The 24,548-nt window shown below is 42.0% G+C and overlaps 5 protein-coding genes across 5 annotated transcripts; 3 read left to right on the forward strand and 2 right to left on the reverse strand.

The window, feature by feature from the left end:
- The first annotated feature begins 895 nt into the window (after positions 1 to 895).
- Positions 896 to 3,901, forward strand: LOC121615326 (cytokine-inducible SH2-containing protein-like). Its single transcript, XM_041949643.1, has 3 exons — positions 896 to 1,135; positions 2,061 to 2,232; positions 2,434 to 3,901. Exons 2-3 carry the CDS (start codon positions 2,094 to 2,096, stop codon positions 2,937 to 2,939), a joined length of 645 nt encoding a protein of 214 aa, XP_041805577.1. The 5' UTR covers positions 896 to 1,135; positions 2,061 to 2,093; the 3' UTR covers positions 2,940 to 3,901.
- Positions 3,902 to 5,532: 1,631 nt separating this feature from the next.
- Positions 5,533 to 9,337, forward strand: LOC121615371 (transforming protein RhoA). Its single transcript, XM_041949708.1, has 5 exons — positions 5,533 to 5,635; positions 6,661 to 6,818; positions 7,817 to 7,937; positions 8,390 to 8,520; positions 8,604 to 9,337. The coding sequence occupies exons 2-5, from the start codon at positions 6,663 to 6,665 to the stop codon at positions 8,775 to 8,777; spliced, it is 582 nt and encodes a 193-aa protein (XP_041805642.1). The 5' UTR covers positions 5,533 to 5,635; positions 6,661 to 6,662; the 3' UTR covers positions 8,778 to 9,337.
- A 430-nt stretch (positions 9,338 to 9,767) lies between these two features.
- On the reverse strand, positions 9,768 to 16,442 carry LOC121615227 (transmembrane protein 43). Its single transcript, XM_041949494.1, has 12 exons — positions 16,311 to 16,442; positions 15,464 to 15,610; positions 15,171 to 15,305; positions 14,680 to 14,774; positions 14,526 to 14,575; positions 14,356 to 14,425; positions 14,179 to 14,249; positions 13,965 to 14,092; positions 13,792 to 13,866; positions 11,181 to 11,282; positions 10,900 to 11,017; positions 9,768 to 10,812 (listed from the first exon to the last, which is right to left on the reverse strand). The coding sequence occupies exons 1-12, from the start codon at positions 16,335 to 16,337 to the stop codon at positions 10,610 to 10,612; spliced, it is 1,221 nt and encodes a 406-aa protein (XP_041805428.1). The 5' UTR covers positions 16,338 to 16,442; the 3' UTR covers positions 9,768 to 10,609.
- Positions 16,443 to 16,965: 523 nt separating this feature from the next.
- Positions 16,966 to 20,586, forward strand: zgc:112334 (uncharacterized protein LOC619199 homolog). The gene is made up of 11 exons (XM_041949469.1): positions 16,966 to 17,081; positions 17,562 to 17,669; positions 17,765 to 17,861; positions 17,973 to 18,107; positions 18,184 to 18,382; positions 18,475 to 18,606; positions 18,710 to 18,809; positions 18,903 to 19,074; positions 19,233 to 19,377; positions 19,479 to 19,533; positions 19,630 to 20,586. Exons 1-11 carry the CDS (start codon positions 17,040 to 17,042, stop codon positions 19,771 to 19,773), a joined length of 1,329 nt encoding a protein of 442 aa, XP_041805403.1. The 5' UTR covers positions 16,966 to 17,039; the 3' UTR covers positions 19,774 to 20,586.
- On the reverse strand, positions 20,040 to 24,127 carry ndufaf3 (NADH:ubiquinone oxidoreductase complex assembly factor). Its single transcript, XM_041949719.1, has 5 exons — positions 24,023 to 24,127; positions 21,692 to 21,887; positions 21,542 to 21,608; positions 21,251 to 21,351; positions 20,040 to 21,076 (listed from the first exon to the last, which is right to left on the reverse strand). The coding sequence occupies exons 1-5, from the start codon at positions 24,103 to 24,105 to the stop codon at positions 20,969 to 20,971; spliced, it is 555 nt and encodes a 184-aa protein (XP_041805653.1). The 5' UTR covers positions 24,106 to 24,127; the 3' UTR covers positions 20,040 to 20,968.
- Between the last annotated feature and the right edge of the window lie 421 nt (positions 24,128 to 24,548).

Consider the following 24,548-nt stretch of genomic DNA (forward strand, 5'->3'; position numbering starts at 1 on the left):
AAATCTATACAGACTAATAATACAGACTATTTCTGAGAGGTGCTGATTCAACTTAGGATCATTTCAGAGGTTGAATTGCATTGTGTTATATTGGTGCAGACGTTTCTGTTACTTTGTCAATCCATTATATCAATGAGGTTAGGCTAAATCTGTATGATGCAAAACAGTTTAACAGGCAACTGAGTATAAACATATATAAGCGTGAAATTGTAAAACAAGTCAATTAAGTTTTAAAACTCATTTCATTATTGTGAAATGCTTCATCCTGCTCCTTTTGATAATAGCCAAGCTTATGGCAAGTCATTTTTATTTGATTACAGTCATTTTTGTTTCAACATTTCAATGAATAAAATAAAAAAAGATTATACAATAAAGTCTAAATCAGGCATGTCAAACCTATTCCATAAAGGGCCGTGTGGCTGCAGGTTTTCGTTCCAACCAAGGAGAACCACACCAGGCTGGACTCATTTAATCAGCTGAGCTCAGTCTTCAGCTGATAATTAAGTGATCCCTTGATTGGTTGGAAGGAAACCCTGCAGCCACGCGGCCCTGTATGGAATAGGTTTGACAGACTCAAACTCGGTATTTATTGCATTTCCGAACTTTAAATAATTTCTCACACCAAGTTTAGGACTGTAGCGCCTGTACTCCATTTTCACGTGCTCATCCTGCTCCGTTTAAGATCTTCATCTCCAAGTTGCCACAGCACATCTTATTTTGAAAGCAAAACAGGAAGCGGTGCGTGTTGACGGTGCGGATTTGACGGAGCGCAGTGCAGCTGCAGGCAGCAGCTTGTCCGTCACTGCGGGCGCTGAAACACAAAACCTTTCTTGGAAACAGATTCCTGGAACCTCCGTCAGTCTAAACTGAACTGAGCTGTTTTCTGTGCAGCAGTTTACTGAATAAAGAGCTCACACAGCTTCGCTCCCAGCACACCACCGGCGGCACACGCGGATATTTCTTATTTCTCATGACAATAACAGATAGTTACAAGGAATGTTTTCTTTTTTTTGTCGCCATCACCCGAGACTATTCAAACGTGATAATTAACAATTCACTGTGAGAAACTGTTGGATTGTTTCCTGGACTGGGTTTTCAAACTGGTCGCGATCCTTATGGTTTTTCCTGATTTAAGGTAAGATTATTTTCAAGAATTATTTGTAAAAGAAAATGTTCATGTGTCTGTTTGTTCTGGCATTTTCTTTTAAATGTATAGATAGATTGATAATTGCCCAGTGGCTGAATGATTAGCCGTAAGACTGAAAGCTTTGGGTTAGTTTTTAGCTTCGTGCGTAAATCTATTAGTCTAACGAGTTAGGCTGTTCGGCGTCTCGTTTTCTGACGGTGTGTTCTATTTAAGTACTGATCTGTGTACTGCATTTATTCTATACGTGTATTTTTAGTTATTTCATGTCGATTCTCATTTTATTTTGTGTACTTTTGATTATTTATTTTCTTTCTTTGTCTATTTATCTGCGCTTATTTATCTTTGTGCTGCTGCAGCACCTAAATTTGAAGGCCTTTTTTTCATTCTGTGTCATGTTGGGGGCTTATTTTACTTATTATGTTTGGTTATTTTAATGAATTAATTTATTTTTGTTTTGTTTTGTGTCTTAACGTTATTTCTGTCATGCTTTTTCAACACATAAACACAAACACGGACGGATCCAACAATACCTACAATGCGCAGTGGCCGCAAGAAATAAACATCTGACTTAGATCCCTGACATGTTATGTACATGATGCGTAATATACTCAGATGATGGCACACTGACATTATAAGATGATATGTCTTTGTGTGTGTGTGTGTGTGTGCGTGTGTGTGTCACACACACATATACACGTATAAGAAGACGCTCAGTCCCATTACAGTTGACAGTGTTGCAACACACATCTGGAAACAGTTGTGTATGTTTTTGGTTGTTTTGTTTTGTTTTTTTCCAGTTCATGTTTTATGGGTTATTTTAGTTTGTTGGTTGCTTTTGTGCTTGTCATCTTATTTTCGGTAAGTTCAGGTCAGTAATTGTGATACATGAGTAATTTATTCCTTTGTTGTTCAGACATTGTGTCAGCAGGGCTGTTGTCAGTCAGGAATGGTTGCCCGGGCAGTGACAGTTGTCCATCATGAGGAGCGCAGAGGTTCATGCTGCCCACATCCCTCTCCTCCACCCTGGGACCCAGCAGAGGACCTCCACAGCATCACCACCACCTTCCAGTATCTACAGACCTCAGGTACACCAGCAGTCTCACTGATTTGTTTTGAGTCCATCTCATGTAAGTCCTGTTTATGGTGGTATTGTGTAAAGTGAGGTGAGTTTAGAATCAAATCTAACCCCAACTCTTCCAGTAACACCATTCATATGGGTACATGAATAAAAATCTACCTTGATGTAAAAATAAAAACTGTCATCTAAACCATCTGTCCGGTCGCAGGCTGGTACTGGGGTTCCATCTCAGCGAGTGAAGCTCGGGAAGCTCTCCTAAAAAAGTCAGAGGGCACGTTTCTCATGCGGGACAGCAGTCATCCTCAGTACATGCTGGCCCTGTCAGTAAAGACCCGCTGCGGACCTACCAGTGTACGCATAGAGTACAGCAGGGGCTCTTTCTGGCTGGACTCCATTTCCCCTGGCCTGCCTCATCTGCAGTCCTTCCCAGATGTTCTCAGCCTCATACAGCACTACATGGGCTCGGGCCACACGCCACAGGGCCAGGCGTGTGATGACATCCATCCCAAAACAAAGCCTGACCCTGCCGCGCACACAGCTAAAGACAGTGGAGTGCCTCTGAAACTGATGCACCCCCTGCACAAACCTGAGGCCTTCCCTTCTTTGCAGCACCTGACGCGCCTCACCATCAACAGACACGCCAACTGCCCCGACCAGCTGCCACTCCCGAAGCCTCTGCTGCGCTACCTGCAGGACTACCCTTTCCACATATGACGGTCCCTGTCCCTCTGGTACAGGACACAGTGACAATAACATGGGTCAGGGTCACACTCCATGAACACACGCCATGGATCTGGGACAGTTTGACCCCCAGGCTACAGACAACAGCCCAGCAGGAAAATATTGAAATCCTTAAATACAATAAACCTCAGTGTCACCTCACTGGTTGTGAATGAGCCCAGTCTTACTATAGTGCTACTGTTGTTCTCCAGAACAATGTTTTTATTATTTTTATATGTCTGTTTCAGCCATTGTGAATTCATTTTATTTCTACAATGCTAGCATGTGAGTTCTTGCTTTTTTCCTCCTTATTTGTTCCATTTCCCACCAGTAAGGAGAGAGTCATACAGGTTTTGGTGTGTTTTAGACCAGTGGTCCCAACTGTTTTATCAAAAGACAGCCAGAACTGGATTTTCATCTGGATTTTCACCCTTTATGAAATCAGTGAAGCTGATGAACCATGGCTGAGTCAACAGTGATCCCATGTAACACCTGTAACTTTAAGGCACCATTATGGTCGTCACAAAATCTCCTAAACATGCCTGTGAATATTCTCATTCATCCAGATCCTAAACATGTATTTGCATTGTGTGTTTTTTAGTGCTGTGGCTGTCTTGATACAGCATTATTTTGCACAAAATAGCAAGAGTCAGACAAGACGTTTGTTCCCTGCAGGGTGTCACTGTAATGATTCTCTTCTTCTTTCAGCATGGAGGGCCAGAGGTGGTTGGCAAGGCATTTTAGAATGAAAGACAGTGTACTTTGTATTTCTTTCATGCGCAGAACCCTTTTCTAAAAATCAGACATCTTCCATTTGACGAGGTTAAACACACCCTCTTACAAAATTTTAAACAGCATGGACATTAGAAGCTGTTTGTGGAAAATCTGTTTACAAACTGGTTTTATTCTCAGAAGAGGGTCACACATGCCTGTGGATTTTCAGAGAAATAAACCTCAGAAATGTGTTGTATTTTTTTCCTCTGAATGATTGGCCACTTGAACATGCAGATGAATGTGTGGTATTAGTGTTACTGTTTTCATGGAAACACGCCTGAGTTGGCTTCCACGAGGTGGAACTGAGCAGTGCTGAGAAAGCCTCTTATCAGGATTAGAGTAAGAGCCACAGTTATTAATACACTGCTGCACCAAGTGAGAACAGAGTATCTCTCTGCCTGCCTCAGTCTGTCAGTCTAAAATGTTTAAATCATTTTTCCAGTCCATATTTAAATGATCACACATCATGAAAACTGAGTATTTGATTAGAATTATGATGCATCAATGTGTAAAGGTGGAGCTAATTGTAATTTCTTTACAACTGCTGGGTAATTTAATCTATAGCAATGCAACATATTTCATAAGATCACTCATAAAAATCAATAAAATGTCATTAAATTTGAATTTGCAAAGTAACCACAGTATACCACTAAAAAATGTAGTTGAGTAAAAAGTACAATATTTCCCTCAAAAATGTAGAGGAGTAGAAGTATAAAATAGTGTAGAATAATAATGGAAATACTCAAGTTAATTACAAGTATCTCACATATAGGCAACTGACCCCCGGGGATCCAGACCTATAGGAATCCTGCAAGCCCCAGGGTCACTGCACAACTGCTTTGTGGTCATTAATCAGCTGCATATTTGTTAGGGAAATTGCATCACCACAGTACAATATCATCGCGTCACATCATATCCTGCACACCCTGCCTTTGAAATGTAAGAATATGCATCACTAATGCAAAATATCCACTGACATGATAACAGTGTTAAGGTGAGTCCTGCTTTAATACTTGATCTTGAGACCCTGTATCATAATCTATTTTTAAGACCTTCATTGTTTTCGCAACTTTCACAGAATACATTTTGACATGTCACAGGTATAAGTAACCAAATATATGATGGCTGAATTGCATCCAGCTGCTTCAGGGTTGTGGTGTTGTACTGATAATGTTGACCCATTATCACACTCGTACAGCTTCCTGAGACACTTGAACTGAGTCATTGTGAACGTTATCAGTAACACCTGTGGTTTTCCTCCAATGGAAAGACATTTGATGAGGCTTTGGTCAAATTACCAATCAAAAATCAATTACCAAATCGCAAACCTGGGGCCATGTATTATTCTAGAAATAATGTAAACAGCTCACAGGGAGGGGAAGAAATGGGCAGTTGATAGGAACCTGGCAGCTCCTTTTTACCCTGGTGGCCCAAAGCAGGCTAATTTTGGCCATGGTACCTCAAAATTGTAATTAATACAGTACTTAGAGAAAATGTTTCTTTCCATCATTGCATATGGGCCAATCTAATTCACTGCAGGTCCGACCTAACATATACAAAACATGTTTTGTATTGAATCTAGAAAGGGGCTATAGACATGTAAGAAAAAATACATACAAACTGATATTAGGTGTGTTAAAGTATGCAACATTTGATACTATCAGTGCTAATAATAATCATCATCATTAGTCTTATTTCTATTATTAATATTATTATTATTATTATTATTCTAGTTCATTATATTTTTTAAAACATAATTTTTAATGTTGACATAGCAGTGTATTGTTATGCTCTCCCCACCCCCTCACTTCCCTCCTGTTAATCCTCCAGCATCAGCGGTGAAGTCAGGGAGCAGCGACGGAGGCCAACAAAGCACTATTTGAAACCAATTGGATAGATTTTAAACCAATCATTCGGTAAGCATGTGATGTTTAGACACAAAGTAGGGTCGCGGTACCTTGTCGGTATGTTTTATTGGCAATATATCGCGACACGTATTTTGTTAATTTATATTTTCTTCCGATATTTTGCTTACGCTAGGCAGCTAGCTAACGGAGCGATAAAGTCGCGTTGATTTCCGTTATGCTAAGGTTATCCTGGGTAGCTAGCTAGCTAGCTGTGCCGGTTTGTGACTTAAAGAAAAAAACGAAGTTTGGCTGAGTAGTTAGAAAGCAACCACAAACCTACCCTGTGACATTAGATGCGTTATATAACAACTGTACCGTTCATGTATCCGGCACCACCTTTGAATGATACCATAAAGATGTAAACTTAGCGTACTAGCCACATATCCGGCTAACGCTAGCTGGTTAGCTGCAATGGCTAGCGTCAAGCCTTTTGTAAACAGAAACTCTACGCTATCTTAACATGAACTAAAATATAGGTTATCTTACACTACAATGATTCCTAATTATATGTTGATACCAGCTATCAGCAGTCATTGTTTAGGTTAGTTAAGGTAGTGATTTAATGGTGATCTGGGACAAACGTATAAACGGAATAATTTGCCAAGCTTGACGCCGGGATGGGTCAGAAACACTGGAGCGGAAATGTATCATCACGGAAGAGGGTTTTTAGTCGGACTTAACGTTTAAATCAAAGCCAACAAAAAAGTCGTGGGCTCTCAACTTTTTTATGTTGTTCATGTGTACTTCCATATATTAAACATACTCTGCAGTTGACTGAGTGTAAACAGTCGGGATGTTGGTGTTGCTACAGAAAGCTAAATAGATAGCCTCGTGTGGTGTTTTCAGACAAGTCTGGCGTTGTGTCAACACAGCTGAAGGTTAACGTTGCTGGCTGCTCATAGTTTCTCACAGGCGGTGGTGGCAGTAGTTGCACAATGCCTGAATGCAAAAAATGGCCATCACTGTTGTAGATGAAGTGTTCTAATGCTGTAGCCTTTGCTGTTTTCTGTTTGTATTCTGTTTCTTGTTTGCAGCTATGGCAGCAATCAGGAAAAAGCTGGTCATAGTGGGAGATGGAGCCTGTGGAAAGACCTGCCTGCTCATTGTGTTCAGTAAGGACCAGTTTCCAGAGGTCTATGTGCCTACAGTGTTTGAGAACTACGTTGCTGACATTGAAGTTGATAGCAAACAGGTACGAATACATTTGCTCTCCTCACATTTCAGGCCAGAATCAGCATTATGTAACTTGGCATCTGATTACAAGAACTGCTGAATGATGGTTGTATTGTCTCTCTACTTCCTCTCACAAACAATGGCACAGGTTATATGTGATGTGTTGATTAAATATAAATACTTGATCCTCAGGATATGGACTGATGAAAGTCTTGTTGAGGATATGAGTATTTAACAAAGCATGAATCAGTCTTAATAACAGCTCTAATTCTCTAAGTCTTAAGTCTTTTGGGTAATTATTTAATGAATGGTATTCTATTCTGTGTGTTTAAAGAAAAAAAAGAAATCTATTCGGCTCGCTCTCTCTGGCTCTGTCAGAAATCACTTCTACTGAATACATATATATATCCTGTTTTATTCATTGTCCCACCATTTTATTTGTGTATGAGTGTGAAACTTGTGCACTATGAAGTGCAATTTTAAACAATCCCACAATGGTAAGGAAAAGTAGTCTCCATGGTATGTAAACCACTTTTTCATCACAATCCCTCAATCCTATGCATCTGATTTTAGAGATGCAGAAATTGCTGCTCACTATACACGACACAACTGGCTGTCCATTATATTTTGAGAAGTGAATGAGAAAAGGAATTATTTCTGTTCAATGCTAACATTGACACTTAAATCCATAACATTCAAATTCCTGATTTTAATTTAATTTGATTAACTTCACATACTGGTATCATTATCCCGGTCATCTGTGCAACAATTGAGCAGCATGGAGAGACCATGGAGTCCTGGCTGATGTACCTGTATAACTGGTTAATCAGAGTCATTGGGGTGTGGTTTTAATGTGCACCATATCAGTAGTAGAGTAATACTCGGTTATATTCCTCAGTTCAGGATATTTGGTTGTATGCACTCATTAGGTTAGCATCTTGTCAAAGCTATAGTCCTGAACCACGCTGAACATGATTTGGCTTCAGGTGGTTGATAACTTCTTAACTCTTATGGCAGGTCGAGTTAGCACTCTGGGATACAGCAGGTCAAGAAGACTATGACAGGCTGCGCCCACTCTCCTATCCAGACACTGATGTCATTCTCATGTGCTTCTCCATCGACAGCCCTGACAGTCTTGGTAAGTTGAAATGGAGAGCTGACAGTGTGTGTTTGTTTATAGTACAAGATGATTTTGAGCCAAGAAGAAATACAGTTCATACATAGCTTCAATTAACAGGTATATTGTTGAATAAATAGGAGGTAAGTCGACAGACCAGTTAGAGATTTGAACTCTATTAATGTCATGTTAGAACCAGCCACAAACAAAATAGCTTTTGGACATGGTTAAGCATGTTGGCACATTTGTCCTTGATTCCTCCAGTTATTATATCACGCTGTGTGTCTGTTTTTTGTTCGCTCCTGTACAATACAACTGGACACACACAAACACAAGATTTGTGAGGGACTTCTGCAGACATCAAGAATGTTCTCTAATTTACAGTTTCTGCTCCTTTTGATTCATCTCCCCTACATGCACCCTCTTGCTGTGTCTTCGTTGTGACTGATGGTGTCTTTTGTCCCCTTATGTAGAGAATATCCCTGAGAAGTGGACTCCTGAGGTGAAACACTTCTGCCCCAATGTTCCCATTATCCTGGTGGGAAATAAAAAGGACCTGCGTAATGATGAGCACACCCGGAGGGAGCTTGCCAAAATGAAGCAGGTACAAATTTCAAAACAAACACATAAACGTTCTCCCACTGATAAGTGGCTATTTCCTAAAAATCCTCCTGATATTTTATTCAGGAACCTGTGAAACCAGAAGATGGAAGGGACATGGCTAACAGGATCGGTGCCTTTGGATACATGGAGTGCTCTGCAAAAACAAAGGATGGTGTGAGGGAAGTGTTCGAGATGGCCACCAGGGCTGCACTACAGGCCAGGCGGAGAAAGAAGAACGGTAAATGTGTCCTACTGTAAATGGGGGCACAAGGACTGCTTCCTACAGGGGGAAAGAAGAAGGAGCATTAAGTGAAACCTACCCCCAAACACACCCACACAAAAGACTGTTCTCCCCAGTTTTTACTAAAGGTGTAATGCTTTTACTTTTTTTGTCTTAAACAAAAGTAGTCAGGTTCTGTCAGTATTCAATTTTGAGGTTATGGAAAATACTTTTTTGTACTTGAGTAAATTTGCCATAATGAAACCTCCTTTACCAACATGTACTATGTAATCAAAGAGGTCAGCCAGGGGGCCCGTTGTGTCATACCTGCCATCCACAGTGAAGTGCTTAAGCCCTGCCTGCTGATCTGAGGAATGTTTCCACAGCCAACTAGGGTGAAGTACCTGTACACTGTGACCCAAAGTCCTTTACTTCAACAAACAGATGCACACATGAAGTCGAAATTTGTTTGTGTGCTTCATTTACAAATTCTACGTGCATTATGATCACATGCACAGTATGAGACTGGAAACTCATTTTGTTAAAACGCAAATGGAAACTTAGTGTTTTGTGTAATAAATTACTTTGTAAGAATCTTGATCATTTGTATCACTTGCTTGACACTGAATGACATGAATGGGTTATATACGCCCACTTGGAATACAAAATAAAGATTTTAAGCAGGGTTCGGGGAAAAGGTTTCCAAGGATAAAACTTTTTCAGCATGCACAGCAAATTTGATATCAGTCTTTTTGCAGATTTCGGAAGGAATATTCCTTCAATTGGTTCACAAAAATGAATTCGTAGGTATGTGGACAAAATATAGCAGTGCCACAGTTTCTAATTTACAACCCTAATTCCACAAAAGTTTGGACGCTGTATAAAAGGTAAATTAAAAAAAAAGTTCTCAATTCTAAAGAAACATTGGTATCTGCAAAAGCTAAGGTTCAGGCTTCACTTATTGGCCTTGGTACTTTCAGGCCATCTTGACTTGCACCCCAACTGGAAATGAGGCAGAAGTCAAGGTCTGAAGTTGACAGATACAAAAAGTGCTTCATTTAACATACATTGCATACATACAAACAATACAACAAAATTTTAGATCCACAGGTGTTTGGCATTTTACAAAGACTGTTTGTCCAGACAAAGTGCTTTGAAGAAGAATTAATGCTTATCATTTTCCAAACGAAAACTCAATTGTACATTGAACATTACAACCTTTATGCAGGGAGAATTAATGAAAGCAGTTGTATTAGACTGCATTAGATTTAGTTAGATGCACCAAACAAACTGGGTGGTGAGTAAATATACTGAGTATAAGCTGAGTGGAGAGAGAGAAAAAAGTCTTTGGCGAGTTATATTTACAGTTAAAATGAGACTTCAGCAATCTTGCATTGGTCATTGTGAGCAAGAAAATTAAGGATCAAAGCGGCTTCGCAGCGCAGTTTCAAGCAAAAAAAAAAGAAGTGAGAACACAGTGAGGCTTTGCAGGGGTGCATGAATTTTTTAAAAGGCCACATCTGATCAAATCTGCCGTCTGAAGGTGGCAACAACAAAAACAGCTTCCACTTGTGTGTGATAGGACATCAGTGGTGGCTGATGTGAGTTTTTTTTCTTCATCCACTAAACACTAAAGTGTTGTCCGTTGTAACAATTAATATCAATGAAACACTGAATTTGGATTAAACCAATTATGATACATATCAGAACCACACACACACACATGCACGCAGAATGTCTGTTTTAGCTAAGAAAGTCCTATGTGGTTTGTAACTCGGCTGTGAAAAAAACAGCTGCACACAATACTGTCTGACACCTCCGATGGACGGCGACAGCCAGGCATCAGAAACTGTTGTCATCAGTTCCATTGTCACTCGTTCTTCTTGGCTGGAAGTCCGGAGCGGGCGAGAAACACTGGAAGCAGAGCTAGTGCTCCAAGAGCAGCAGCCACCAACGGTCGGTAAAAAAGCCAACCTACACCGATGGTGAGAAGAGACAGAGAGCAGGAGACACACAAGGCGAAGATCTTCAGCCCCACAGACACGAGCTCTCTGAGAACAGGGACCCAATCCACTGTGGGCACACAAGGGAGGATGTTAGAGAGATGCAGGCAAAGAAATACAGGTGTGATATAGATGTACAGCAGCACTGAGTGATTACCCAATGTGTAGATGATACGCATGGTCAGCTGAATACTAAGGAACATGAGGGCCCAGCCTGCAGCCCTGAGTCCCCATGTCTTCATACTGTTGTGCTGCTGTTCTTTCGCAAAAACCTCCTACAGAAAACATTACTGCATCAACGACCAGAACCGTGGACCAGGTGGAAAAAATGTGTCAACTAGACACACGTGGGTTAGAATATTTTAACACACTTTTTTTTTTCCTCATAACAAATTAAAATTAATTAACCAGAAACAAGAAATGAAAATCCACACTGACCTCTGCAGAGAGCTCCTCCAGGTACAGGATCTCCAAGGTGTCTCCTGATTTGGTTCGAAAAGGCATCAGCTGCTCCCCCCTCTGCATGGCTACAATACTAACCTGAAAAACAGTTATCGTTTTTAGCGGCATCTGAAAAGCAGGATGTAAACTTTAACAGTATGTGTAGAAAGTAATAGTTTCAATTTGGCCTGAAACAATTAGTCAAATAGTCAGAAAATTAATTGCAACCAATTTGATCAGCAGTGTTATCAGTTCGGCTATTTTCCAGCAAAAATGCCAAATATTCCCTGGTCCCAGCTTGTCAAATGTAGGATATGCCACTTTTCTTTTTGTGACAGTGAACTGAACATCTTTGGGTTTTGGACTGTTCCTCCCCGTCCACATCACAGACTTCGGACCCTGCCCCCCCCCTGCTGTCCTCCCCGTTAAGACCATCACTGTGTTTCCCAACCAGAAACCATGGCTGGACAGCACAGTGCGGTCTCTGCTGAAAGCCCAGGATACTGCCTACAGAGCTGGTGACAGGCTGGCTTATAGCAGGGCTCGAGCAGAGCTGAGGAAAGGAATCAAGCAGGCCAAGCTCCGGTACAAAAACTAAATTGAGGATCACTTCAATACCAACAACCCACAGAACATGTGTAGAGGCATCAGAACCATGACAGACTACAAGCCTAACACTCAGCTCGCCAGCCACGACCCCACCCTGCCTGACACCTTAAACAGCTTCTTTGCCCGCTTCGACACATCAGGCAGCAGAGAAGCCACACACCTACCCTGGCTGGAGGAGCAGCACCAGCCCCTCGTCCTGCAGCAGCACCAGGTGACATCCACCCTGAGGAGGATCAACACCCGCAGAACTGCAGGACCAGATGAGGTTTCAGGCAAGACTTTGAGGACATGCGCTGACCAGCTAGCAGGAGTGTTCCTGGACATCTTCAATCTGTCCCTGCAGCTGTCTATGGTTCCTGAGTGCCTCAAGTCCTCCACCATCATTCCGGTACCTAAGAAAAAAATCCATCACCTGCCTGAATGACTACCAGCCTGTTGCTCTGACCCCGGTAATCATGAGGTGTTTTGAGCGGATTCTTCTCAGGTACATCAGTGGCTTCATCCCCTCGGACCTAGACAGCCTTCAGTTCGCCTACAGAGGGAATCGGTCCACAGAGGATGCTGTCTCCATCACCCTGCACACAGCCCTGACCCACCTGCAGCAGCCCAACACCTACGCCAGGATGCTATTTGTAGACTTTAGCTCAGCTTTCAGACAAGCTGGCGCTGAAGCTACACGCAGTGGGTCTGCCTGCGTCTCTGTGCCACTGGATCAGAGACTTTCTCACCAACAGGCCTCAGGTGGTGAGAATAGGGAGCGCAACATCATCCCCTCTGGTCCTCAGCATGGGCACGCCACAGGGTTGTGTGCTCAGCCCAACCCTCTTCACCATGTTTACTCATGACTGTGCTGCCATACACCCCACCAACACAGTCGTGAAGTATGCGGACGACACTACAGTAGTGGGTCTCATCTCAAATAACGACGAGACCCACTACAGAGAGGAGATACGCCAGCTCACCCAGTGGTGTTCAGCCAACAACCTGGTGCTGAACACAGGGAAGACCAAGGAGGTCAGTGTGGATTTCAGGAGGTCCAGAAAGACGGATCACGCCCCCCTCCTCATGGACGGAGAAGTGGTGGAGCGTGTGGACAACATCAGGTTCCTGGGCCTCCACATCACATCTGATCTCTCCTGGTCCATGAACACCTCCCGCCTGGTGAAGAAGGCACAACAAAGGCTCTTCTTCCTCAGGATACTGAAACGGGCTGGATTCTCCTCTCGGTTGCTCGTCAACTTTTACAGGGCCACAATTGAAAGCATCCTCTGCCTTAGTGTGACAGTGTGGTATGGCAGCTGCACGGCACAGGAGAGGAAACAACTGGCACGGGTGGTTAAAACTGCACAGGGCATCGTGGGCTGCCCCCTTCCTGACCTTGACTCTATATATGAAGGCCGGGTCAGGAAGAGGGGAAGATCCATCGCCACGGACCCCAGCCATCCGGGCCACAGACTGTTTGTACCGCTTCCATCAGGAAAGCTGTACAGGAACATCCACACCACCACCAACAGACTGAGGGACAGCTTCTTCCCCAGAGCTGTCAGAGCTATCACCCCCAGCAGCCCCTCACTGCAGTGAGAGACTGTGAGAACTATGAGCCACTGCACACTGCACTTTTACACCTTCACCTCCACCTCAACAACAACACACACACACTTAACTAAATTACATACATTTTAGTATATTTCAGCTGCTGTCTGTACATTTCACAGCAGCAAATGTCCAGCTAAAAATCCACTAATTTGAGTATCTGAACACAGTTGCTTCATTTTCTGCTGATCAACTAGTCCACCAACTAATCATAAACAGTTCAGTTTGTTTATCATGGACTGATTGTGATGCATCAAAAATTAAAATATTTCATTGAGTGTGATATTTATCATTATACGGTAAGGCCACAGCGGAAATGCATGCAGAAAATGCTCTAAGTCAATGATCCACTGATGTGTCATCATGAGTGAAATGAATATTGCGATTGGTCATCTGCAGCACTCACAGTTTGAGGTGGGCCCAGGTGAGACGTCTCACCGCTTAGTCCAGCGAAGGAGAATCTCACACGCACATCACCAACCTTACAAAAAAAAACAAACAAATAAAACTTGAGCTTGATAACTGCACCGATGTGGAGGCCAGAGGTTTATATATGTGGGAGAACATCATGATGCTCACCTCCGGCCTGCGTGGGTGTTGAGTGTGATAGAAATAATCGTCATCAATGCTGAGAAAGGGGTCCAAGTTAAAGGCAGTAAAATCCCTCAATCTGAGTGTCTGGAAGTTATTTATCTCCTCCACCAGGCCTAAGGATAACCAAATAATAAGTGATGGATAATCAGTGTGACATACAACATAGCACCTGTTTAATTTCTGGGTGTATATCAGATACCTTTAGACAGAATGAAAGCTCCAACTCTGACTTCAGGAGCCACCACTGTGACACTCTCCACCGCCATGGCACTAAGATTTAGAGATTAAACTGAAGATGTGCTGCACACAAACAGGCAAAAATGATATTTCTAATGCCACAGAGTACAACAGAATAATCTTCTAAAACATCGAGTACCTTGGGTTCTGGTGGCCGATTTCCTCATCGAAATTACGACTGTTGATCAACTCTGATTTCCACTCAGTGTCTGAGGAAAAGGAGTTACATCAAAACAATTCACACAGCTTGAGTCAGATTGAAGCATGACATGTTACAAAACAGAGCCTTGATAAAACCAACAAACTCACTGTAGGTGTACGTTGTCTCAGTTTTGGTCTCACCGTTCTCTTGGTAGTCCCTGAAATTGGTCGCACAGTAACGAGCTCACTGTATATAGCGTACATTTTTACACCTGACCCCCACCCCACCCTGAATGTTGACACACGCAGAGAAAAGACTCACTTGCTCTCCTGGTACTCCACCCACTGATACATCTCCACCTGCCTCTTCAGCTTCACTGCCTGCACCACCACTCTGTAGTTGGGGTCGTGTAGGGGCTAAACAGACACAGGTAGATGACTTGGTCAAAAACAATTGAGATGTTTCAAAAGTTCCCATTCTGGTCCCCTCTCCTGTTGCATTTGTACGTATGTGTTATTCCATTGTACTGATCCCTTGTCTCCACAGAAACTTGATTGCACATTAAATAAATAGTTTATTTAATATACATACAGATGGGAAAGGCTTGACCTTTAGTCAAAACAATAAATATTGTGTAGGCATCAGGTTTACATCAGTAATAAATGTATGTATATGCAAAGTGTTGAGTCTGATCCCTAGTTGTTTGCTTGAGACTTTATAATTTAAGGAGAAGTCATTATTAATGTGTGATTGGAGACAGTCGCTGGACACAACAGAGTCCAAACTATAAATAAAGATGGAGTTCAGTCTACCTGTGAGGTTCTCAGCTGTGCAGACAGATGAACTAAACGGTTGTTGTTCTGCAGGTCGAGGCTGGAGAAAGGTCCCAATGACACGACCTGAGACAGACCCTCATCCAGGGACAATGCTGTTTGCAGAGCCCGTCCCTGAACACAGAAACAGAGACATATGCTGTGTTAGTCTGCTGTTACATTAACATGCAACATAACATGACAATCTCACTTTGACTTGAATAGTGTGCATTGTTGATTTAATGTGATCTTCATGAATACCAACTGTTTTCCACTGAGTGGGTGCTTCTTACCTCATTGGTGAAGAGAATATAAATTGAGAGGAAAAACAGGCCGACACCAACGACTGTTCCTCCTGCAGTTTCACTGAGTCGCTCCAGGAATCCAGGATTGGATTTAACAGATACTCTCTTGTGTTGGTTTGGGTCTTTACCTGAAAACTGAGGCAAAAACGATTCCAGTTTAATACAAAGAATAACTACAGCTCAACATCCAGAAGAAAGATGGAGGACATCACTGACTTTGAGTGTAGCGCTTACTGAATTACTGTCTTCTCAACATTGTGAGTGTCTGGTTATTCTGCGTTTATATTTACTTCCACTATAGAAACATGTGGCAGTCGGAGCAAGGGGTAATTTTAACTTTCACTCTTTTAACCAGCCTTTCTCTAATATGTTGAACATTACTTCCAGACAGATTTGCAGATCTGTTGTGAACAATAAGCGAGATGTAACCTTCTTTATGTATGTGCATTTGAGGCTAGAGACAGTAGCTAGCTATCTAAGGTAATAGACATGTGTCCCATGTCACAGAGCTGGGTGTGAGCAACTGACACACCTCTTTTGTTCTCGGCTAATTTTACACTCTAGATGTTTCAACGATTGTTGTCACATGCTATTCCTAGTACTAAAGTAATTCAGCTGTCTTCGGTACTAGCAAATGTTACGTCGCCATAAAGAATCAACTAGCTAGCATGTGTTAGTTAAAGTAATAGCTAACTTAACGTTACTGTAACGATAAGCTAGATAAAACTGAAACTGGAAAAAACTGGCGGCAGTTAAGGTGCTAACGTTAATTCCATGGCGAAATCTGGGACCAGATATTATTTATCACGTCAAGTACTTAAACTGCACCACTTACTGTTGGTGATGAAGACATGTCTCTCATTTACTCAACTCCTCAGTCAAACGGTAAAGTTGGAGGATACGAAAATGCCAGCGACAGGAAGTTCACGCATCAACGGCGCTTTCAAAGTTACACAGCGTGGGCCGGAACCCGCCTGGGTGGGCGGAGTCGGCGCCAGCAGTCACAACTATTTTGTACCACGGCGCCCGAGTGCCGTGGTGTTATTAATAAGCGCAACAGCATCGTCTCTTGACATGATGGGTAACTGAGTTTTTTGCTGCACGTCAGCGTCAGACCCAAAGCAGAACCAGTACTTTTATTTTATTTTTACTTTTGATATGTTTACTGTATTTTGCAGATGAAATTTGAATGGCAGATCTGAATACATCTTCCACCCCTTATCACACCGTATTCATTTAATACCTGAATCTGGAAAACCCACCTCTTCTGCCATCTCTCTCTCTCTCTCTCTCACTCTCTCTCTCTCTCTCTCTCACACACACACACACACACACACACACACACACGTGCCAGTCCTAAGAGGATTATGGCAAAGGGGAACACAAAGCAATTACTGTCACTTATCATCATCATACTGGTGTCTCTCTGTGTGTACAAATATGCACATGCCCCCCGCACACACACATACATACATACACACACATATTCACAATACTGCAACAGTCACACTACACTCGGGAAAAGCACTGGGACTCAGTGAGGTGGTGAGAAACAGTCAGAGAGATGCAGGAATATGATATTATTGTCCTCGGAACTGGACTTAAGGTAAGAAAACTATGTATTATAAAGTATATAGGCTACTGTGGGAGGAGGCATTACACCCACTGTGGTATTTATAGCAAAAAAGAGTGTAGATTTTACCAAAACTTCTTTTTTCATTGACCAAAGATTGGATTAGTGTTATGACCTAAATTTTATTCACACATGCCAAGAAATGAATAATCACTCAGAATAATCATCATTACCTAGATTAACATTCTGCACTGAGAGCTAAAACTGTACGAATGACCTGTTCTTTCATTTTTTCCCCTAAACTATTCTCACCCTTGCATAGTTGAGAGTGGAGGCAGTGGTTAAGTTTGTTCATGAGTAATATGGTCACAATTTAACTCATCATTCATATGCAGACCTTCTGCGGTCCTGTTGGCTCATTAAAGGATTTCCAACAATTAGATGACATCACTTTGCAAGTGTTGATCCTTGTCCTGACAGCGCACTTTACTGTCAACCCCCTGTCTGTCTCAGGAATGCATCCTGTCTGGTTTAATGTCTCAAAGTGGGAAAAAGGTCCTTCACATTGACAAGAATCCTTACTATGGAGGAGAGAGTGCATCCATTTCTCCCCTTGAGCAGGTGTGTTCACACAAACACAAATAATACGAGCAGACGTGCACATCCTCCATTTTACTACTGGTGTTTACTATTGAATACTTCTTCTACATTTACAGCTGTACAAGAGGTTTAAGGTTCCAGGTCCTGCTAAGTCTATGGGCCGTGGAAAGGAGTGGAACATTGACCTTATCCCCAAATTCTTTCTTGCCAACGGTGAGAGCCCAGTGCCTGTTGTCTGCTTTTTTATTTGTGCATTTTGTTTGCATTGTTTCGGCGTGAATTTCTGTGTCATTTTCTGTTTTCTCTGCTGTGTGTTTGCATTAGGTGAGCTGGTGAAAATCTTGGTGCACACTGAGGTCACTCGGTATCTGGATTTCAAAGTAGTTGAAGGCAGCTATGTGCACAAAGCAGGCAAAGTGCACAAAGTACCAGGCACGGAGGAAGAGGCTCATGCTTCAGGTGATAAATAAAGTTGTTGCAAAGTTGCACATTTGCAGCTCCTTTAATAATGTTCAAGGGGACATTTATGTTTCAGATCTGATGGGCATGTTTGATAAGAGAAGGTTCAAGAAGCTGCTGCTCTTTGCGCTGAACTTTGACGTGAGAAATCCTCGGACTTACCAGGACATGGATCCTAAGAGAACAACAACACGGGACCTGTTCAGCCGCTTTGACCTGGGACTGGATGTCATGGAGTTCACAGGTCATGCCATAGCCTTACACAGCAGTGACAGGTCAGTCACAGGAACTTAAACACATGATGACAGGTGATCCTTCAAGTTAAAACCTACACGGTCTCACTTCCTGTCTCCCGGTGAACCTGTAGTTACTTGGACCAGCCGTGTTTGGAAACCATCACACGGATCAAGCTGTACTCAGAGTCTCTGTCCCGCCACAGCACCAGTCCATATATCTACCCTGTGTACGGCCTGGGAGAATTACCACAGGGATTTGCCAGGTTACAAAATAACTTCTCAAATTTCTCAAGACAAGTTCCAGTTTGTCTTCATGTTACATTCAGTGCAGTGGGATCAGGCTGAAGCAACTCCTGTGTGTTTCAGACTGAGCGCAGAGTACGGAGGAACGTTCCTGCTGAACAGAGCGGTGGATGAGATTGTGATGGACAACGGCAAAGTGAACGCTGTGAAATCTGATGGGAAGGCGAGTGATTTTTGGAGGGAGGGTAGAGAAGTTGCAAAGAATTTGGGGCACCACTGTGCGCTCAGGGATTGTGTCTCTCTGTCTCTTTCACAGCTGTTCCACTGTAAACAGCTCATCTGCGACCCGAGCTACGTTCCTAATCGAGTGAGGAAAGTGGGGCGCGTGATAAGAGTCATCTGTTTGTTAAATCACCCAGTTAAAAACACCCACGAGGCCAGCTCCTGTCAAATCATCATCCCTCAAGCACAACTCAACAGGAAATCAGGTGTTTTGTCTGTTTTTTTTTTTCCTGTCAAAGCATGAAAGATAAATCAGTGTTTCATATGTAGTGCTTAATTAAACTGCCAAATTATGCGCAGATACAAATGAAATATTTTGGTTGAAAGTTGACCACACTGACTTATTTTCTCTGTGTCCATGCAGACATTTACATATCTGTGGTGTCCTATGCCCACAATGTGGCCTCAGATGGGGTGTACATCGCCACAGTGAGCACGACTGTAGAGACCAGCAACCCAGAGAAGGAAGTTCAGCCAGGGCTGGACCTTCTGGAGCCCATCATGCAGAAGTTAGTGATGCTTTTAGTCTTTAATCACACTGTTTGCAAATGTGAAATTCCATTCAGAAACATTTAACTGATGTTGTTTCCTGTCACCATATTGAATCCAGATTTGTTTCAGTCTGCAAACTGCTCGTTCCCAATGAAGATGGGAAAAAGAGTCAGGTAAAAAAAATCAAATCAAATCAAACAAATCAAAATAAAACAAGATGTGGTGAAGTGTGGTGGTCAGATTTCTCCTCTCTTCTCTGTCTTCACTAGATTTTTGTGTCTCGCTCATATGACGCTACAAACCACTTTGTGAATGAGTGTGAGGACATCAAAGACATGTATCACCGAATCACAGGAGCAGAGCTCTGCTTCGGAAGATCCAGACACCAGTCTCACAACTCCGACGATAACTGAGAAAGACTTGCAACGCCAGGACCAAATGGGGAGCCATAATGACTTAATGGATGATTTTACTTCTGCACAGCTGTAAAGCTGAGGGTGTTATGTAGCATGTAGAGTAAATTAATTGTGTGTACTATGTAACTGTTGGGTGTTTTTTTCCCTCTCATTTATTTAATTTCTCCTTTTGGTGAACAGTTTGGAAAACATCTTATTCTTCTTTCGACCCTTGTAAGTTTCATTCTTTTGCATCTGCATTGTTTTGGTATGAGAAAAAGTACCCTGTTACCATCAACACAACCTTTTTTTGTGCTACACAGTTCTGAGGTTTTATTGTTCACACCATCAAAGCCAAATCCTGAGCACAATGGCTTTGTGAAAATCTGAAATAAGCTTCTTACATAATTCCTGTCATCTTCGCCTAACAACTCATCAACTCTGAGGTAGCTGAATGCATCATTTTACATAACTGGACAAAGATTTAACTGGAGCCAGTGTGACTGGAAATCTTCTTGTTTTTTCCTTAAAGCATCAATCAGTGGCACAAACGTTCAGGTGAAAAGTAATTATACAGCTCTCTGGGCATGTGGCGCAGAGGCAGATGATTAGAGATGATGTGCAGAGGATTTGTGGATTCGCTTATCTATGGAGCTTATGTGTGAGAAGGACAAAGCCACTGAATGATGTCATGTGCTGCACACAGGCAGCTTGTTGGCGGCGGCGCTGCTGGGGGCAGAGGACGCACGGAGTAAAGAGGCTTAGCCAGATGAAGGACAGTCACTACCAACACCTTGGGTGGAGGGGCTGGGACATACTCAGACCGGAGAATTCTTTCTTTTATACATACAGATTTCTTTTATCTGACGTCTTGCAAAATAATAAATATTCCATAGGTGTTGTCATACATTTGTGCTATGCATGAAAACACTTTGAATTCATGACAGTTATTCTTTCTTGCATAGGAAGCTTTTAAATATATCCTTTGTGCACAAGAATGGGCTCCTTTTAACACCTTAATCTCCAGAAAATAATACCTGTAACTAAACATACAGTAGTGAGTTTCTTCAGAGCTGGATGTCACTGCATTTGTTCCTTTGGAAGCTTCGTGCAGAAGCAGAACAACCATCCCTCCAGCAGGCCTGAGATCAGTCACAAACCTCTATCCTACATCTGCAGAAATCAGTCCCAGTTTCTGTTGGCATCACAACACTTATTCCTGTGTCAAATCCAGTGCCGTGCTGATTGGTGGAGGGATCAGACCGGCGGCTGCCACTCGTCGCTCACTGGTCAGGAAGTTGAAGGTTGCACATGCATTTGGCTGCAACATAGAAGAGATAAAAAGGAAGACAGAAAGGTCAGTTAGGGCAGCTCATCTGTCTGAAAGTGTTGTTGGTCAGACAGTAAAACGGTCTTCATGTCTTCGGCAAAGTCTCTCAAACTGTCAGGAAGAGTATATGCATCTTACTACACTGAGACACTGTGCATACTTTACCGTGTCTTGCACCTCCACAGCAATGCCTTTTCTCCTGAGCAGAGCAAGGACTGAGGGGTTGATTCGTTCAAGCCGGGCACCTGTGCCCAGCACAAGAATCTCTGCATGAACAACAACAAAATACGTGAAATGCATTTTTTTTTCAGTGAAAAAGTGTGTTAAACAGTGATCTCCACAACCATCATCAAAACACCAAACATATCTTTTAGAAAAATGGTGAGCATCACACTTTATGTCAGGTTTTATTTAAATTTATCACCCATCTGTGTGTGAGAGTGGCTTTATTTTTACCTATTTTTGGTTCAACCATGTGGAAAAGTGAGACACTTTCTTCTGTGATGTCTTCATGACTGCCGACCTTCAGAGAGAGAGATTTAGAACATTTGAAAAGAAGTTGTAATGAAATACAAAGCAGTACATGACACAAACTATTGATCTCACGTTCCACTGGAGGATGGCAGGAGGCAGCACAGCGCAGGGCCCAAACACCTTGTTGCCATCAATGTTGAATCCTTGAGAACTGTAGCTGTGGATCATGACCGCTCCTCCTGGCTCCTTCTGCATGACGGACACTGTGGTGCGCTGGTACATTTCATCATCGCTGGGACCCAATCTATGCGCACGAGACAGGAATGGGCTGGAACAAAAGACAGTAAACAAAGTTAGAACCAATAACATATTACAGTACCTGAACGTTTGGGCACACCTTCTCATTCAATGGTTTTTCTTTATTTTTGTCATTTTCAACATTATACATGAGTACTTAAAACTATTAACACATATGGAAGGATGTAGTAAGCAAAGAAAAAGTGCAAACAAAGGAACAACAAAAATCTGGCTGGTGCTTCATGGGACCATCATTTGGTTTTAAACAGGACGAGGACCCAAAACACACCTCCAGACTATGTGAGGGCTGTCTGACCAAGAGGGAGAGTGATGGAGTCCTGCAGCAGACGATCACCCGACGTGAACTTAACTGAGATGGTTCGGATGAGTTGGACTGCAGGGAGAAGGAAAAGCAGCCAACAAGTACTAAGCTTATACGGGAACTCCTTCAAGACTGTTGCAGAAGCGTTCCAGGTGACGACCTCATGACGCTGGCTGGGAGAACGCCAATGGTGTGCAAAGATGTCATCAAAGCAAACGGTGGCTACTTTGAGGAATGTAAAATATTAAACATATTTTGCTCTGTTTACATCTTTTTAGTTTACCACATAATTCCATTTGTGTTGTTTCATAGTTTTGATGTCTTCAGTATTCATCTACGATGTAGAAATAATGAGAATAAAGAAAAACCATTGACTGAGAAGGTGTGTCCAAACTTTTGACTGGTACAGTAAGTACACAAGACTAATCATTTTCGATTATTTATTGTGAGTATTAATATTGCAATGAGTGCTTGTGACTTGAAAAACTGTAAGCAGTCTCCCATCTTCTCTATCGCTTTACATTTCACAGAAAACAGACTGCACTGCAGAGCTGTTGCCATGTGGCCCAGTTTAAAAGCCAAAAATCTCATGCCAACCTACTGACAGGGCTGAAAGCCAGAAGCTTTAGGGCTGTTTCTGCAGAAAATAGGCAGCCAAGAAACAAACACTTCTGCTTGTCTAAGGAGCTGCGGCGCATTTCAGCCTGTTCTCACACTTTTTCTTCCTGACTCCTACAAAAATCTAAGCACGTTATGCAATCTTTTGTTTCTGAGATGTGAAGCTCTGCACTTTCTTGTCAACTCGCCAGCTGGTTTTTTAAATCAGCGCAGCAGGGGACTCATGAGGTGACCTGGCCTGAAGACAGTGTGACAATAATGCCTGATTCCACCAGATGGAGCCAGAGATGTTGTCTGGTGGGCTCACGGGCTTAGAGCTCTTTCCTAATTGGAATCTTGGGAGTTATAACAAGAAAAAAAGTCTACACATCCAAAAAGCTCCACACAGGAAACATTGTTTTGTTTTGTTTTTTTATGGTTTCACTGTTCACTGTTGCTGAGCAATGCTTTGTTCAATGAGATTTTCATCAGGCACAAAACAGCACTTACATACACCAGAATACACGTGCATACCTCAAAATGGTATGTATATGCCATCTGCAACAGGTGGCCCACCTGAAAATCCATTGGTTATATCCCAAGACAACCATATGTGTCTTCACAAAACAAATTAAGCAATCATCAATCACACATAACAACATTTATAGGGCAAATTTATATGATAAAGAGAAAGAAAAAAAACATACATACATTTTTGTGACTAGTTACTTCATTGTTTTCTGTATGTGCATATATTATTTTTTTCACATATATTTATATATTGCCATGCATGCATGGTAGTTTTTTGTGGCTAGAGCCAATTCACTACTTTATGTCATTTCTAGACTTAATGATGAGCTGATTAATAAAAAAGACAATAAAAATAAGGTTATTTGCAGCTGTAGTCCTCGTGCAGCTTTAACTGTACTGATAAACAAACAGTATCTCTCAGTCAATAGAAAAGTTAGTGTTATCCCATGTAATAATATGACCTACAATGTAAAGCCACCATGAAAATTAGTGTGATGATGATGATAATAATAATAATGTACTTTTTCTGGTACTTATGCTAAGTTCAAAATATGGCTCAAAACCAACTCTGTTGAATAAATTTAGCTAGTAATCGATCATCTCAAACTCGTATGATATCCCAGGATTTACAGAGGGGAGGGAAGTCAAAATTAAGGACAGTTGCCTAAGCGACTCAGCTTAAAGGAATCACAAGCCTTCATGAAAACCTAACGTACCTTGAGAGGGGCACTGCCCTGGAGAAGAGAAAGCCCTGTGTTGATCTCTGAAGGAGGAATCTGGCACACACCGCACTGGCCATGTTGACTAAGCGCTGTAAGAGGCCACAGACACGGGGGACAGAATTCTATGTGACACCAGCCGCTTGTTTCCGGTGTTGTGTAACGCTTAATCGAACACATTTGATCTCAAGTACAAGCGTTACACGGTGGTCGTTTTAGGTTAAACTGTCGTATTTTGTTTGATTTCTTTTTTCTTTTCCTTTCTTTTTTTACATCTATATTCCTTACAGACATATGCATTAGATCGAACAAAACAAAAAAATCCTACATCTATGTTATATCAGCAGCTAGATGCTAAGCTATAAGAACAGCTGATTCCCTAGCTAATGTACCTAATATTGCATAATGTGGTGTTCAAAATCAATTTTTACAATAACATGTGTTATAGCATTATGCTATTATTATTATGCCAATGTGCTATATATAACAATATATAGCATAATGAGTTACCTAAAGTTCATCA

This window comes from Chelmon rostratus, chromosome 2 (assembly GCF_017976325.1).
Source record: "Chelmon rostratus isolate fCheRos1 chromosome 2, fCheRos1.pri, whole genome shotgun sequence".
Taxonomy (NCBI): Eukaryota; Metazoa; Chordata; class Actinopteri; order Chaetodontiformes; family Chaetodontidae; genus Chelmon; species Chelmon rostratus.

Excerpts from the sequence above, each read along its gene's own strand:
- zgc:112334 (XM_041949469.1), top strand. The coding sequence starts at position 17,040 with ATGCAGGAATATGATATTATTGTCCTCGGAACTGGACTTAAG. Across the intron at positions 18,810-18,902 it reads CTGTGAAATCTGATGGGAAG|CTGTTCCACTGTAAACAGCT; the intron begins GCGAGTGATTTT and ends TCTCTTTCACAG. Across the intron at positions 19,378-19,478 it reads CTGGAGCCCATCATGCAGAA|ATTTGTTTCAGTCTGCAAAC; the intron begins GTTAGTGATGCT and ends TATTGAATCCAG.
- LOC121615371 (XM_041949708.1), top strand. The coding sequence starts at position 6,663 with ATGGCAGCAATCAGGAAAAAGCTGGTCATAGTGGGAGATGGAGCCTGT. Across the intron at positions 6,819-7,816 it reads TTGAAGTTGATAGCAAACAG|GTCGAGTTAGCACTCTGGGA; the intron begins GTACGAATACAT and ends CTCTTATGGCAG. Across the intron at positions 7,938-8,389 it reads CGACAGCCCTGACAGTCTTG|AGAATATCCCTGAGAAGTGG; the intron begins GTAAGTTGAAAT and ends CCCCTTATGTAG.
- LOC121615227 (XM_041949494.1), bottom strand. The coding sequence starts at position 16,337 with ATGAGAGACATGTCTTCATCACCAACA. Across the intron at positions 15,306-15,463 it reads ATATTCTCTTCACCAATGAG|GGACGGGCTCTGCAAACAGC; the intron begins GTAAGAAGCACC and ends TTCTGTGTTCAG. Across the intron at positions 11,018-11,180 it reads TGGAGGAGCTCTCTGCAGAG|GAGGTTTTTGCGAAAGAACA; the intron begins GTCAGTGTGGAT and ends TGTTTTCTGTAG.
- ndufaf3 (XM_041949719.1), bottom strand. The coding sequence starts at position 24,105 with ATGGCCAGTGCGGTGTGTGCCAGATTCCTCCTTCAGAGATCAACACAG. Across the intron at positions 21,888-24,022 it reads AGGGCAGTGCCCCTCTCAAG|CCCATTCCTGTCTCGTGCGC; the intron begins GTACGTTAGGTT and ends CTTTTGTTCCAG. Across the intron at positions 21,609-21,691 it reads CTGCCATCCTCCAGTGGAAC|GTCGGCAGTCATGAAGACAT; the intron begins GTGAGATCAATA and ends CTCTCTCTGAAG.
- LOC121615326 (XM_041949643.1), top strand. The coding sequence starts at position 2,094 with ATGGTTGCCCGGGCAGTGACAGTTGTCCATCATGAGGAGCGCAGAGGT. Across the intron at positions 2,233-2,433 it reads CCAGTATCTACAGACCTCAG|GCTGGTACTGGGGTTCCATC; the intron begins GTACACCAGCAG and ends GTCCGGTCGCAG.